This window comes from Cryptotermes secundus, unplaced genomic scaffold (genome assembly GCF_002891405.2).
Source record: "Cryptotermes secundus unplaced genomic scaffold, Csec_1.0 scaffold964, whole genome shotgun sequence".
Lineage (NCBI taxonomy): Eukaryota > Metazoa > Arthropoda > Insecta > Blattodea > Kalotermitidae > Cryptotermes > Cryptotermes secundus.
Window position 1 is genome coordinate 1865320 of NW_019725428.1, and position 16540 is coordinate 1881859.

The 16540-nt window shown below is 40.5% G+C and overlaps 1 protein-coding gene across 1 annotated transcript in view; it reads right to left on the reverse strand.

The window, feature by feature from the left end:
• The window catches only part of LOC111863428 (head-specific guanylate cyclase), a 366348-nt gene that overhangs the window by 119952 nt on the left and 229856 nt on the right, over positions 1 to 16540 (reverse strand). The window contains exon 4 of the mRNA XM_023849758.2: positions 10598 to 10943. Coding sequence (XP_023705526.1) covers positions 10598 to 10943 — 346 coding nt within the window. The remainder of the gene's footprint in view (positions 1 to 10597; positions 10944 to 16540) is intronic.

Genomic DNA, 16540 nt, shown 5'->3' on the forward strand with positions numbered 1-16540 from the left:
TGACCTCATCGGAAATCGAACCTGTAGCACAGTGCTCCAACCGACTACGCTACAGCGTGCCCCGCGAAGTTCACACAGTGCACCTGCATTATGATTGTTCAACCATCCAATTCCTTGCTCAATGGAAATTAATTTTCTTGGAATTACTGCTGACGGGAAACTCCTCCAGAATGAACACAGCCGATGAGCAAGAAATATAGAGTTGTGCCCTTCCTCATATACCATAGCAGCTTCTCAGACTTTGTCAGAATTGACACGCATTAGACCAGTCGTCTGTTACGGTTGCGAACCTTCGGTCTATACACGCGAATCTAAAATCCCAAACCTCTAGATGATAAAAAAAGTGATGCTTGAAGGATGACTGGATGATACCTTCTTATATGCAGATATTTTTAGTTCCTAAATTGGATTAGTACCTCAAACGTATCCCCAAAGAAGTACGAAAAATGAACTTCCACTCCAGCGAGCTAATACGACTTTGTGTGTGGAGCATATTGATTAAAACTTTGCTAACATGCGTAAGAAAATAGGAATATAATTCTGCAAGGAAATGAGAATAAAAAGCATAGAGCAACGAAGACGACAAGAAGAATTATGTGAATATAAAAGGGATAAAGATGGGCGATTGAGAGGCGGTAATAAACAAATATATAAATAAATCGATTTATAAGAAGACAATGAGGAGCTTCATAACTTGTACACTTCACCAAGAATAATTAGAGTGTTCAAGTCAAGAAGGAAGAGAATTACAGGGCATATAGCACGAATGGGGGCAATGAATGTCTATAGGTTATTGGTGGGAAAAGTCATAAGGAAAGAGACAACTAGGAAGGCCAAGGCGTAGGTGGGTGGACGATATTAAAATGGATCTTAGAGAGATAGAATGGGATGGTATGGACTGGATATATCTAGCTCAGGGTAGTGACTGGTGGAGGGCTCTTGTGAATACGGTAATAAACCTTCGGGTTGCATAAAATTCTGGGAAGTTTTCGGGAAGCTGCACAATTGGCGGCTTGTCAAGAAGGGCTCAGCTCCATGAGTGAGTGAGTGAGTGAGTGAGTGAATGAATGATTACAAGAAGACAAAAAGTTCATAGAGACCTACTAACATATATGGTATGATGAAAGGAGATACCAGAGGCACAAAAATTGCCAAATACATTATTATGAATGGCAATAAAGCCGAGGACGCTATTTATGTTGAATCGAGTTGATGTTGATGTTGATGTTGATGATGTTGATGACTCACAGCAGTTGTACTGACATTCACAATTCGAGAACAGACAAGTCCTGCTGTCACTTCAAGTCTAATACGCTTTGCAGATATCCACCACACAGTCTGAAACTGAATTGATGATATTGTGACGCTTCAACGTGTTGCCAGGCAACGGCTCGACACACCCCGCTATATGCACACGTAACAATAGGACGATTGTTTATAGCTCGTTTCAAGGTCGAAGACTAAGCTAAAGAAGAAACCAGCTTGAACGCAGGTGGCGACTATTCTTGGCAAAATGTTCATCCGAAAACGTCGGTTTACTTTAACGGACTACATAGCTTTGTATCCCAGAAGATAGAACTCTTCATAACAATCGCTGTGAGACCCTCAAATCCTATATTGCTGATCTTTAGTTCTGTGACAATAATTTTCATACGTCTAATATCAGACCTGCCGGTCATGGTAGCCGAGCGGTCTAAGGCATGGACTGTCTTCGCTTCGTCGAAAGCCAGGATCGTGGCTTCGAATCTCACTCAGGGCATGGAGGTTTGTGTGCGTTTTTCTGTGTTTGTGTACAGGCACAGGCCTTGCGACGAGCTGATCACCCGCCCAAGGAGTCCTACCGAAGGTGTAAGATCTAGAAAAACTGAAGTGAATGGAGAAGTTCATGGAGGTAGGCCTAGGCCCACTGGGGCTGTAGTGCCAAGAAAAAAAATATCAGACCTTAAAATTTTAGTTGGAGTGTTATAAAACTTAGTTCCTTTACTTCAGATGTAGTGAAGTGCCATATGAAGACCGTAACTTAGACCTAGGTTATGATAACGTGCTGCCTGGCCAGGGCTTATCGCACAAAACGAGGTGCTGTGATAAACAGGGTAATGGTGGAATAATAACCAACAGGAGAAAATTGCAAAAATTCAGAGAAAAAAGCGAGACCACAATGCCATTTCTGCCTCGAAGATCCAATACATTTTAATTCTGTACTGTTTCTTTAAGTACTAATCTACTTCTATTAATTTGCAGTTTCTTTAGCAATATTGTCAGTAGCTCTGATAAAGCAGTGTCTAGCGTCAAGGTAGTTTCAGAATAACGACTTGGAAATGTTGTGGAAGGAATTGGGAGTGGCCTAATTTGAGAAACTATCACGGAATTTACTTAGGGGCTGTAAACATACTGTGTTCTGTTAACCTGATGGAAGGAGCCGGGGTAGCGCAGTCGGTATAGCGACTGGAGTACGGAGGGATTGGAGTTCGAGTCCCGGTAGGGTAAAGATTTTTCTCTTCTCCAAATCATCCAGACCGGTTCTGGAGTCCGCCAAACCTCCCATCCAAAGGGTACCGGAGGCTCTTTCCCCAGGGTTAAAACGACAGGGGCGTGGATCTAACCACTCGCCTCCAGCGAGTGCTGAGGTCAAGAAAATATGGAGCTATACATCCACTCCCCCATACGGCTTCATGATGTAGTGCTTAATTCTTTGAACACAGGAACAAATTTACCTTACCTGCAGGAAATATTCAATAACACATATCTCTGACGCAGAAACACATCTTTGGAAAATAACCGGGTTAACTAAAAGAAGAATATTGGATTGTTCTCTCTTGGCTTCTAGAAACATTCTGGAATTACATAGGCACGCGTCTCCAAGGAGTTCAGATCGTGGTGAAACTCGAAACTCCACTTGAAGTAAAAGGAATGAATGGAACTTACTGAAACTGAATATCAAGTTCTATCCTTTCAGCTGGAGCTGGGACATACATCGTAATTCATCTAGATCTGTCAAAACTCTAAACAGACTTAATACATAATGTGCCATGACGGAGGGTATATACTTTCTATACACCTTCACTAACGAATTGAATGTTTCATACATCGTGTTTCTATATGAGTTTTGTACTCGCCAAGTTCTCTGTTTACTAACCCTTCTCATGTGCCTACTATGTTAAAAGAATTTAAAGATCTGTTCCTTTCCTAGAGTTTCTCTGTAGCTTCTGGTGACTCACTAGTACAAACATTGCTTCATTGCAATCACAGAGTCTTCTGTTACCTAACCGATAAACACAAAATATTTGTTGGATTTGAGGTTTTTCAGTGGTGAAATGAGGTGTATGTTCCTCCGGATTGTAACTACGTCTAATTCGGAGAGAACCTAACGTTTCAGAGGAACATATTACCTCCATCTTCAGGGTGAAACATTAAGCAAGGTACGAAACCAGCACGCTTGTTACCAGCTTCCTATGTGCCCTAAAGTCGGAGATGGTATGTTTTTAAAATATAGTGGACTTCTCCCTAACGACACGGCATTGCATCAAGAAAAACACGCTCACAACAATGTTATATTGCGCGGTAAATTAGTTGATTCTTCCATTTAATTAAATGATAGTTACGTGAAAAATGTGACATTTGATAAAATCACAGCGGTGAGTGTAAAAACTAGGGTCTTCTGAGAGGTGAAGCTCGGTATAGGTAAATTCCGATAGACATTAACTAAGATTGTGCCCTAGAGGCCGCGCCATAGCTCAAGCGGTTAGTCGCTGGCTTCCCACCGCGGAGGCCCGGGTTCGATCCCGGGTCTGGTCAAGTGGGATTTGTGGTGGACAAAGTGGTGCTGGGGCGGGTTCTCTCCGAGTACTTAGGTTTCCCCTGCCAATCTTTATTCCACCAAATTCTCCATAATCATAATCACCCGGGGAAGGCTACATAGGCCAATCAGTGGCCGCCGTGCCGAGTGGACCCAGTTGGACTCCACCACCCCACTAAGCGAATTAAAAAAATATTGTACCCTGAAGACGGTCGCAGTAGTCTCTTCCGAAACGTTTGTAATTACCTACAACTTACATGACAGTAAATCCCAGAATATCTTAAGTTTCTTAAGAGCAAAGGTTTCAATGAAAGTTGTGGATTGAGTTTGTGGGTTTGTGGGTTGTGACAGGTTGCAGCGCTGTAGATGAGTGTCACCGCTTTCGAGGAACAAGCTTCCTGGATAATAAGACTGACCCTGAAGATGGAGACAGCATATATTTAGAGAATTCAGAAACCCGATTCACTATCGCGGATACAAAATATGGATACATATTTTTGGACATGACTTCGAAACAAAAATTTTAAAATTGAAAACTTACGTGTAAATATTACAAAATTGTAACGTGTTAAATCACATACTTCATTACTGTATTGGTTCTGGGGCCTCTTCGTCCACGTCTCGCGAATCATAAAATGATTAGCGTCCGTCATTATTGTGAACGTCTGACTGGCCCTTATGATATTATGTACGAGAAATTATTTCTTTTGCAATGATATTTTTGTGTCTCATCACTGTAGCTAACTTCGTACTGTGACTTTCCCTTCTTCTCGGTGTTCTTGTTATTAAGATTTTGTCCCACTGTCATTTATAATGTTCTTAGAAGGAGCAGTTGCTGAATCGTAATATGGGTGGATTTGTTGTTAGATGGTATAATTACTCGATTGAGAAGAGGGTGGATATGCTGTTATGTTATCATTAGGGAATTGTGAGTTGAATCGATGTTATGTGAGATCCTTATAGATCGTGATTTGGATGATTGTGTTACGTGATAACCTTACTGGGTCGTGATGTGGATGAATGTGTTACGTGATAACCTTACTGGGTCGTGATGTGGATGAATTTGTTACGTGACATCTTTAATGAATCGTGATGTTGATGGATGTGTTACCTGACATCCTTACTGGATCGTGATTTGGATGGATGTGTTACGTGACATCCTTACTGGGTCGTGATGTGGATGAATGTGTTACGTGACATCTTTAATGAATCGTGATGTTGATGGATGTGTTACCTGACATCCTTACTGGATCGTGATTTGGATGGATGTGTTACCTAACATCCTTACTGGATCGTGATTTGGATGAATGTGTTAGGTGATAACCTTACTGGACCGTGATGTGGATGGATGTGTTACGTGACATCCTTAATGATTCGTGATGTGGATGGATGTTGCGTGACATCCTTACTGGATCGTGACTTGGATGAATCTGTTACGTGATAACCTTAATGAATCGTGATGTGGATGGATGTGTTACGTGATATCCTTACTAGATCCTGATTCGGATGGATGTTTTCTGACATTCATAATGGATTGTGAGTTGGATGGGTGTATTACGTGAAATACTTGCTGGATCGTGATTTGGATGGATGTGTTACGTGAGATCCTTACTGGGTCGTGATGTGGATGAATGTGTTACGTGACATCTTTAATGAATCGTGATGTTGATGGATGTGTTACCTGACATCCTTACTGGATCGTGATTTGGATGGATGTGTTACCTAACATCCTTACTGGATCGTGATTTGGATGAATGTGTTAGGTGATAACCTTACTGGACCGTGATGTGGATGGATGTGTTACGTGACATCCTTAATGATTCGTGATGTGGATGGATGTTGCGTGACATCCTTACTGGATCGTGACTTGGATGAATCTGTTACGTGATAACCTTAATGAATCGTGATGTGGATGGATGTATTACGTGATATCCTTACTAGATCCTGATTCGGATGGATGTGTTTTTTGACATTCATAATGGATTGTGAGTTGGATGGGTGTATTACGTGAAATACTTGCTGGATCATGATTTGGATGAATGTGTTACGTGATAACCTTAATGAATCGTGATGTGAATGGATGTTACCTGACATCCTTACTGGATCGTGATTTGGATGAATCTGTTACGTGATAACCTTACTGGATCGTCATATGGATGGATATGTTACGTAATATCCTTACTGGATTGTGACTTGGATGAATGTGTTAACGTAATATCCTTACTGGACCGTGATGTGGATGGATGTGTTACGTGACTTCCTTAATGATTCGTGATGTGGATGGATGTTGCGTGACATCCTTACTGGATCGTGACTTGGATGAATCTGTTACGTGATAACCTTAATGAATCGTGATGTGGATGGATGTATTACGTGATATCCTTACTAGATCGTGATTCGGATGGATGTGTTTTTTTTGACATTCATAATGGATTGTGAGTTGGATGGGTGTATTACGTGAAATACTTGCTGGATCATGATTTGGATGAATGTGTTACGTGATAACCTTAATGAATCGTGATGTGGATCGACGTGATTTTATGTAGCATAGATGCTGGACCACTTGGAGTAGTCGTAATTCTATTCTGACTGAAAGAGCCTACGCGCCTTCTGGTTTTATACATTTTGAAGCTAGAAAAAAGTAAGGCTGTATGATAAGCGGTTCCTTACTATGGGGCGATCTTACTTTCAAAGTTGGTTCAAAATGTGAAAATTACTGTGTTAGAATTGACTCCGAATTTTGATTGGAAGGAGGCATAAGACAAGCAAAGAAAAATCAAGGTTTATTTTAGTACAGAGTTTCAAGAAGACCAACAGAATTGTTCAAGGCTTATTGGAGATATAATTCTACATGTCTATCCTACGTGAAAGAAAACAATATATATACACACACACACACACACACTTGACACTAATAGTTTCAACAGCAAAATTGACCTAGAATGTAACAGCGCTTCTGAATTCCACTGAGGTTCATGATGTAAGACAACATGGGATCCCTTCCCCCTTAATCCCCCCACACGTGCCGAGCAGGAATTAGTCGGAGAGAAACTAATGCCTTTCCCTGAGGAAAGCATCAACCTCTCAGTATTAGTGCTAAATGAGTGCCATTCCTTTACCGGTGACACTGTTCTCTCTAAGAATATTAATAATACTGGAAAATATGTAACTACCAGGATAAAATATTTTAATGTACAATTTTCGATACCGGATATACACCATTTAGAACAATTTAAGTTTTTCAAACGTATCGGTGAACATTACAGCTGGCATCTTCAGGTTTAATGTCTTCGATTCGGAAGATTTCAGCTGCAATATTTGATGAAACGTTGGAAAATCGACAGTCTACTACGTGTACTCCCAAAAAACCGTTGATATAATAAGCACTAACGGCGAAAACCTGAAATACAATTTATATTCAGAGATTAGGTCAATAGAACTATTCATAATTTTAGATCTGTACTAATCCAAATCACTTAATAGTTATTCTTCCTCTAAGCTCTTATTTCATCATGAATTTTGATAACATGATGGGGAAAATTCGCAATAAAAAATTATGAACACGGTCCTATTATATTCAGTACGACTATTCACCTATCAGCACATACGTAAAAACTCTATTTCTGCTGAGGGGATTATCGTGGAATTTTATACTGCAGAGAGTTGCTAAGGTTTGTTGCTATAATATAATTTTATATATAACCGAACAGTCTTCATATGAAGACCTACCTGCATCTATTTTCCCAACAAGTAAACTTGATGTAAACTGTGGCGTAGAGACCCCTTGCTAAGCGGTGACTCTATAAACAACAACAGTTTTCAGTCAACGCCTCGGTAAACACGTTCCCACGACAACGAATATACACGCAACAATATAGTTACTGTTGGAAACGGGGTGTTTCTACGTGGTCCGTGCCGAGATGTTATAAGCAAAGGAAGAAGTCAGTTGTTAATCAGTTCTGCATGGGAGGCTATGAAGTTAGAACCTGAGAGCATGCAGCTTAAGAATCTCCATTGTTAGACGCCGTTGCCAGGGAACGTCTGGTGAAGATACAGTAAGCTGGGAAAAACTTAGCGGGTGCTGCTGTGATTTTCGAATTGTGGAGATTAGCTGTGTCTCTGTAATTGCTTGTAGTTCCGAGTCGTGGGTATAAGTGGTTAATAAATCAGTTCACCAATCCAAACCCCGTTTATAGTCACAATCTAAATCGTGACAATACAACTAAGTTCCTTTTAAATGCCGACACATTACACAAGCAAACTTACCGTTACGTAAAAGTAGAGCTGATAAATTAAGCCCCATATTTCGAAGGCGTATGGGGAAGTAGGTGTTTGAGAACAAGGTGTTGAGGAGAATATTTGGACCGAAGAGAGAAGTGATAGGAGGTTGGCGAAAACTGCATAATGAGGAGCTTCATAACTTGTACTCTTCTCCAAGTATAATTAGAATGAACAAGTCAACGAGGATGAGGTGGGCAGGGCATGTGGCACGAATGGGGGAGAAGAGGAATGTATGTAGGATATTGGTGGGAAAGTCAGAAGGAAAGAGACCACTAGGAAAACCAAGGAGTAGGTGGGTGGACAATATTAAAATAGATCTTAGAGGAATATGATGGGATGGTATGGATTGGATTGATCTAGCTCAGGATAAGGACTAGTGGAGGGCTCTTGTGAACACGGTAATGAACCTTCTGGTTCCATAAAATGCTGGGAAATTCTTGAGTAGCTGCAGAATTGGCGGCTCCTCCAGAAGGGCTCAGCTCCGTGAGTGAGTAAGTAAATAAATGGGAAGTGGGCTATAATTTTATAACATTTTTAAATTTGGTACTAGATTTAGGTGAGGAGCCTGTTTCCTGTCCATCGTGTCTTAACGCACTACTGTTACACTGAAGAAGGTATCATGTATACAGTGCGAAGAGAAGTTTCCCGTCCTGTATGCCAGTGAGAAGAGAACATGATATCGCTAATGTTTTTGTACACGCAGTCCGCAGACACTCAGAATAGATTATAGCAACATGTCGTGTCGCTCTCTTTTAACAGTGTTTGAATTCACGTTTATTCATGTGTAACTTCATTCGGCAACATTTTCAACATAGGCACTGACATTTAAACATACTTTCCGGTGCACAAATATTACGGTATTGGTTATCTCTGTGAAGTCAATGTTTTCTCAATAAATACAACACTGTCACACGCGCAGTTCCCACATCCATCAGAGGTGCCAAGTCTCATGTCTATCTCACTGTTACGGCCGCAGCAGCTAAATCTGACACACTGATATATGGGTTGCCTACATAGAAATTTTGGCAGGCGTATGTGAAAGTGTTTCCATCATCTGCAGAAAGGTAAAGATGTCCCTGTGCTTAACTAATTAAGCGCTAACTCATGAAGGTGTATGGGGAGTGGATGTATGGATCCAAATTAGCTTTGCCTTGGCACTATCTGGAGGCGAATGGTGAGATTTACACCTCGGCCGCTTTACCCCCGGGAAAAGAGCCTCCGGTATCCATTGGATAGGAGGTTAGGTGGACCACATAGCCTGCCTGGACGACGTGGAGAAAAGAAAATTCTTGACACTACCAGGACTTGAATTCCGATCTCTCAATCGTCAAGGCTCCTGACTGCGATAGATATGCTCTTAAGTTCTGAAGCAGATTTCATTTCAGTAACTACATAAAAATACGAGAGAAACAAATTTTGAAGCAAACTGAACATTTCAATAAATATTCCACTACGTAATAGAACAAACGTTATGCAAGTGCAGGTAGAGTAAAAGTATTTTATAAGAGTTATATATTCTGGAATTAAGGTCCTGTAGTGTTTTTTAAGTCAAGTGGCTTTTCGGAGGAACGTGCGGCCCCCATTTTCACATTCGAAGGATAAGTGAAACAAGAAACGAGTCCGAAACAGGCGGAAAGCAGATGGCTCTGCTTCCTACCTAGTTAAAGACACGGGGAACACGATTCGATATTTAGTACTTTTAATGCGCTTTTGTGGTTATGAATCTTCGGAAGCCTTAGAAGGCGTTTATTTGTTGTTTCAGATATCTTGAATAAATACTGCCAATTGCTAGAAGAAAATTCTTACTTGCTAAATTTATAAGAAGCCTGTTTATGTCTTCGTACTATTTTTTTCCTTGGCACTATGGCCCCAGTGGGCCTAGGCCTATCTCCATGAACTCCTCCGTTAACTTCGGTTTTTCTAGATCTTACACATTCGGTAGGACTCCTTGGGCGGGTGATCAGCTCGTCGCAAGGCCTATACCTGTACACAAACACAGAAACACGCACACACACAAACTAAACATCCATGCCCTGAATGGGATTCGAACCCACGATCCCGGTCTCCAAGTGAGCGAAGACAGTACATGCCTTAGACCGCTCGGCTACCGGGACCGGCCTTCGTGCTATTATAATTTGTGTTTTATATTTAACATGTCATTACAACTTCCTTGTGTGGATAATCAAAATTTAGTTGCAGTGGTCATGTTACTCGGCGAAGGAACTATTTATTTGCCCTTCTAGTATGAACCAATTGGTAAGTAAACATTCTGGAAAACGATGATATTGGACACGAAGCTAGACGTAAGTAAATTATATGTACTTTTATTAAAACAAATCTTATGAAAATAAATGTTGAGGCTTTGGCATGATTTAAATGGCTTCAATTTTATTAAGATTCTCTCTGATCGTAGGTATTCATATTTGGTGTGCTGGATCATAGATTTCATTATCAGACTGTAAGGAATACATAAACCTCAGTATTTCGTGTGAAATATTTAATGTAGTATATTCAGCTTACCGGTAATGACCTGGATCATCATCGCTGCTGACGGATATTGAAGCGTCAGTATGATAAAAGCGATTAGCGATGGCCTTCAAGCTGCCCAATAGAAGCAATGCAACGGCCGGCCGTTCCGTGGCGAAAAGGAGGTCCAGGTGACCGGCCGGGTCGGCAGTGCAGACGAAACTGGCTCGCTCTGGCGCTCCCTCTCCTTGCAGTACGTCGTGTACTCCATCTAAAGTGGTTAGGAACTCTTGTAGGTTACCTCCCAGGCAGCGAAACGCTCGTTCTTTTAAGCGTTTCTCGCACGTTGTTACAATTAGCTCCTGGCCTAATTCATCCAGGAATTCCTCTGCAGACACACCTGAAAGAATGAGAGAAATAACAAAAATATAGTTTTGTATATTTTAATATTCGAGTTTTAAAGAATCCTTTGAAATGAATAGTAGCAAATATTTCAAGTTTCTTCGTAAATATAACTTTGATATGTTACCCTCGTCGCCAAATATTTCAAGTCTTGTCATATTTTGCAACGATTTGTTAGCTGTCTTTATACTGTCACGTTTTTTGTGGTGACTCTAGACGCAGTTTGGATTGATGAATTTGTTTATTGACCACTTACATGTCGAAACTACAAATAACTATAACACTGTTGCTGATTTCAATATTTTACAAATCACTCCACATTGTTTTCTCCGTCTACTTTCACTAGTTTTTATTTGGTAACAAATAGCCATAATGGCTACTCCTCTACAATATTTTCACTATATGTTTCCCGGTAACAAATCTTAACAATGGAGATTCTTCACATTCTGTTTCCCGCTGGTTAACAATCCACAACTGAACGCTCAACTGTACTGCAATTACTCTCTGAACTGAACACGGTCGGTCGAGTCATATAGCCTCGGAGTGGACCTACAGAGAACACCGCTTACAAAACATCTTCTATTGTGTAATGTCACCGAGTACGTGCTTACCCAATCGGTCCATAGCACCTGCTGTACGCGTCACGTATCATAACACTTCCTCTACTGTTGCGCGCGGACAATACCTAGCAACGGCTGTTTTTCTACTTCCACAGTTCTTGCTTTGAGCAAATACGCCCAAATATTATGCTCTTCCTTCATTACACCCAGAATACATAAATATCTGTAGTAACCAAATCTCATAAATCTCGAATATTTTCACGCGCTTCCTATTGAAAATTGAGCGGCTTCTTGTTCGCCTGGTTGGAGCAAGACACACTGGAAACAACTTGAAATAAATGTTCTATCGTATGAAAGCAGTATTATAACTTATTTTCTTTCCTTTACTGCTCAGATGCTTAGCATATATAAATTTCATGAAACAATTTTTTCTGGGTCTACCTAAAATATTCCTTCATATCAGTTTATATTTTCAAACTTTATTTGGTATTCGTGCTTTCTATTCTAGCTACTAGGCAGAATCAATCTGATTTATATTTTTAAATATATACATTCACTGATGTTTCACTGAATTTTATTCCGGTTTCTTCACGCGTGAATTTCGCCTGTCTATCTTATCCCATGACAGATCATAAAAGCCCCATTTCCACTTTCCGCACCCTAGTCATAGCCCTCTATCTGTTGACACACGTTTCAATATTACATGAAATATTGCATCCGTTCTTGTGAAGTCACAACACTATAAAACAGTATGGTTCAGTATGAATAACCCTGTATAAGGCAGAGACATTCCAAAATGTACCGTGCAATCAGCCTGCATGATTTGTCGTTTTAAATGGATTTTGTAACAAGCAGTCACGAATTTAAACTGATGCTGATTACGTACATTATGTAACAAATCACCGGTAACGAGAGAATAAACTTGGTTTAGTTTACACTTCTATAGTTCTGTCGGACATATTTCCGGTTTCCATTATAAGCTTCGATACATCGTTTCATGTGATATATCGCTTCATGTGTCAATTTGCAATGCAGATCATTTAACTTCCAAATATTTCTGACGACCTTGATATCAACATGGAACAGGTTAGTAGAACGGCAATGTTCTAGACTTGTACCCGGGAGGTGACCGGTTGGATTCCCATTTAGGAGACCGTGTACCCTATCTGAGGTGCTTCGTTGTTTTCCTTATTTCCAGACAACTGTCAGGACGTTGCCTCTAGTATGCCACGACCGCTTCCATCCGAATCCTTCCCACTTCACCGATCATAGTACCATTCGACGCTGAACAGCGTAGACACTGACAGCGTCACAAGAAAAAAAGTGTGGACTCAAAGTTATCAAAACGGTGTCTATGAAGAGAGTCGTATTCTTTGGTAAAACGCAGTAAAGTTCTTGTGAAAGTCGATAGATGTTTCAAATGAACAATTTACTTCCATCTTCAGGGTTGAAGAGTTGCTTGTTTCCTGTTTCATGCTGGATTTTTGCTTGGTTTCCTCTCCGATCTTGCAAATTGACGCTTGTGTATTCCTGCTAAACGTAAGCTGATTTCCTCTAAACTGCACGGAGTAACATCCCAAAAGATAGAAATTTTTAGGAAAAAAATATATTAATGATTTTCCAAGGTGGGTTACATTTTTCGTGATGTGTTCTGAAGCTTTTTTTTAAACACTTTCACTTATTGTAGAATTTTACGGCTTCATGTGAAGAAGTGTTTTCACTGAACACAAAAATTATGGCACACGTCAAGATCAAACAAAGTGTTAGTGTCACATAAAAAAAAAACACCAACGGAAACTACAACTTTTAACGTGAGGTATATTGAGAGGGAAACCTATGGAGGACATATATTTCCGTTAAGTCATAAGATTTTTTTGAAGAAACAGAGGAAGATTGTGACGTTGAAGAGCTTGGTGATTCAGTGATAGAGAGAAGTGAAGAGAATGTGAAAAAAAGAGATGAATCTTATGTTAAATGATCGCTGCCTGATCAACAGAGTGGAAGCAGAAGAATTAAATGTAGATAAGAGAATAGGAAGACAAATTATAACCAATAATTTTAACATCAGAAAAGTCTGCGCCAAGATAGTGCCGTAGAATCTTGAACAAGGAAAAGAAATCGGAAAGGGAAGATAAAATATTTGCGATATTTTGTAAAGAATCGAAGAAGTTCCAGACTTTTTGATCAATGTCATCACTTTCAATGAAACTTGACTGTTTCCATTCGACCCAGAAATCTAACGGCAGTGAACTCAACTCCCTCTCCAACACTAAAGATAGGAAAAATGTCAAAATACCATTTCAAGACAATGCTTGTGTCTTCTTCGATGTTAAAAGAATTACGTCTGAGTGTGTCCCATCCGGTCAGACTTTGAATCAGAGCATTAGATTGAGCTCTTGTCGAACTGCGAGAAAGAATTCGATAGAAAGGACAGCAGATGGGGGAGAATGGTTGGGGTACGCAGCAGGACGGAGCCTCACCAAACAACGCCATATCGATTTGAGAGTTTCTGTTCAAGAAAAAAGCTCCTCTACTCGATCACGCCCCTTACTTGTCAGATCTCTCTCCGTACAACTCTTTCACCTTTCTTAAGTTAAAATGTTTACTGAAAAAAGACATCTTCAATCGGTTGAGGACATCCAGAAAAAAGAAAAGGACAGAGTTCCAGAATGGGCTTTCACAAAATGATTTTCGAGGGTGCTTTGAGGCATGGCAGGAACGCATGAAGCCCTTTGGAGTTGCCCAATGAAACACTTTCACAGAAATAAATTGCAAAGTACTGAAACATTCAGTAAAACATTTTTATGATATAATTCTTTTTAATGGCTACTCCTCAGAGTTAGATGTTTTAGAAAAATGTGTCAAGAATGTTACAAATACCGTTTCAATGCAAGAGATGTTAGTAAGTAGGAAAGGCAAATTGTATTTAATGAGGTATATACTGATTTCTAATCTGCTTCTAATTTTGCTATAGTGACGTATTACAGGAGAATGAGATAGATATGACATGACTGTAACTGCAAACACACACAAATTTCGTTGAAGAATATATGAAGCTGGTTTTGTTTTTCTCTGTGAATCGTTTTACTGCACTCTCAGTGCCCAGTCCATACACCGCCCAGTTATTGCATGATAGATAAGCAATGAAGCGGGAAGAATTTGGAACGAAAAGGTTGCGGCCTAATCGGAGTACTATCCGAATATTTTTCCTTGGAACTACAGCCCCAGTGGGCCTAGGCCTACCTCCATGAACTTCTCCGTTCACTTCGGTTTCACTAGATCTTACATATTCGGTAGGACTCCTTGGGCGGGTGATCAGCTCGTCGCAAGGCCTCTACCTGTACATGAACACAAAAATACGCACACACACAAACTAAACATCCATGCCCTGAGTGGGATTCGAACCCATGATCCCGGTTCCCAAGCGAGCGAAGACAGTACATGCCTTAGACCGCTCGGCTACCGTGACCGGCTCACTATCCGAATATATCCTAGTGAAATTGAGGAAAAGCTACGGTAAGAGGTAAGGGTAGCAAGGTTTTCGGCGCGATTCGAACCTAACACCTTCTGAATACAAGTCTATAGTGTTAACACGTCACGAATCTGCCTGGTAACTGGTCTTATTAAATAAATCAACAGAATTAAGAATAATTTCATTTGTTATATTTAATGATTAGTTTTTAATTGGTTATAGCGACGCCGAGACTTGGACCGGAAAAAAAAGCTAATATAAATTTTCTTTATGTAGAACTAAAATGATTCAGGTTAAGAAGAGAGAGGTAAGGTAAAAGAGTAAAGGTATTCCTGTAACAGTCCGTGAAGGCCGATAGGATTGTAAGACGTCGAGGCACCCACATTTTCTCTAGACAGTAGGTTCACAGATGGCGGTGAGGTTGTCAGCCTTACTCTCCGGCCGCCCTTTAACTCCCAGGAAGATTAGAGACAGAGGTATCGTTAAGGATATGATGAACCTTCGAATATCATAACGAGGAGTTTCTGCGTAGGTAAAACTCTCAGAAGCTACAAAAATTTTCTATAGCCTAATGACTGATTGAGTGCTGCTGGCAGATGGTAGCTTATTCTGCTTCATCTAGCGGTGACGTGCGCTGAGTCTACTGCTGTTCAAGCGGCCGCACACCAACTGCGTCAAGACAAGCAGCCAAAGACGCAGTCTTGCTTCATTCGTGATTCGTCAGCATGAAGCTGACGTCAGCATCATGACTCAGATAGGTGTGCGGCGGTTTTCATAATCTCATTCATTTCAACTGTGCTTTTTCTTTGCGTCATGTAGCAGACATTGTCTCTTGACTGTTACACGTCTTGACGCATGCCAGTATGAGGCCTACCTTAGATCTCACTCCATATTTGACTCTTCCGTTATGTGTCACTAGGAGAAGGACAAGACATCAATACAATTTAATGAGCAGTATTATTTGATATGACACGGACCACATAGAAAACACAACTTAGAATACTTCTTTCATTGTTGCGTGTGTGTTCGTTGCCGCTGGAACGTGTTTTCAGAGCTGTTGCCTAACAATGATAAGGGGGACGCACAGACACATGCAGAAAGTTGATTTCATAAGCCTCCGTGGTTTTAGTCCGCAAGCGAACTATACCGACCGAGCAAACACAGCTTGTCGGCGAAGTTAATGCCAACGTTAGCGGATAGAGAGTGTCGCGTTGTCAGCATAACGAATCCCCACGGCCTTTAATTTTAGTTTTCTAGAATCCTTTCAAAACAAGGAAGAAAATCAGAATTTGCTACTGTGATATACTCGTACATATACTGAGTGAGAAGGCGTAGCGGTGAGGCTTGACTCATATGCGCTAGTTCCTCCGAACTTCCGCCGAGACACTGATTATCCAGAGTGAGATGTTTATGGTTTTCCTCAGTATCTTCTGAGAAACTCCGATTAGTACTCTTTCTTTCCAAATGTTTTCCAATTTATTATTCATCTCTCGCCCTTTAATTCAATGCAATATTCTATCTACTGATATACAAAACAACAAGAAGTTCTGGGACGAACTAGTC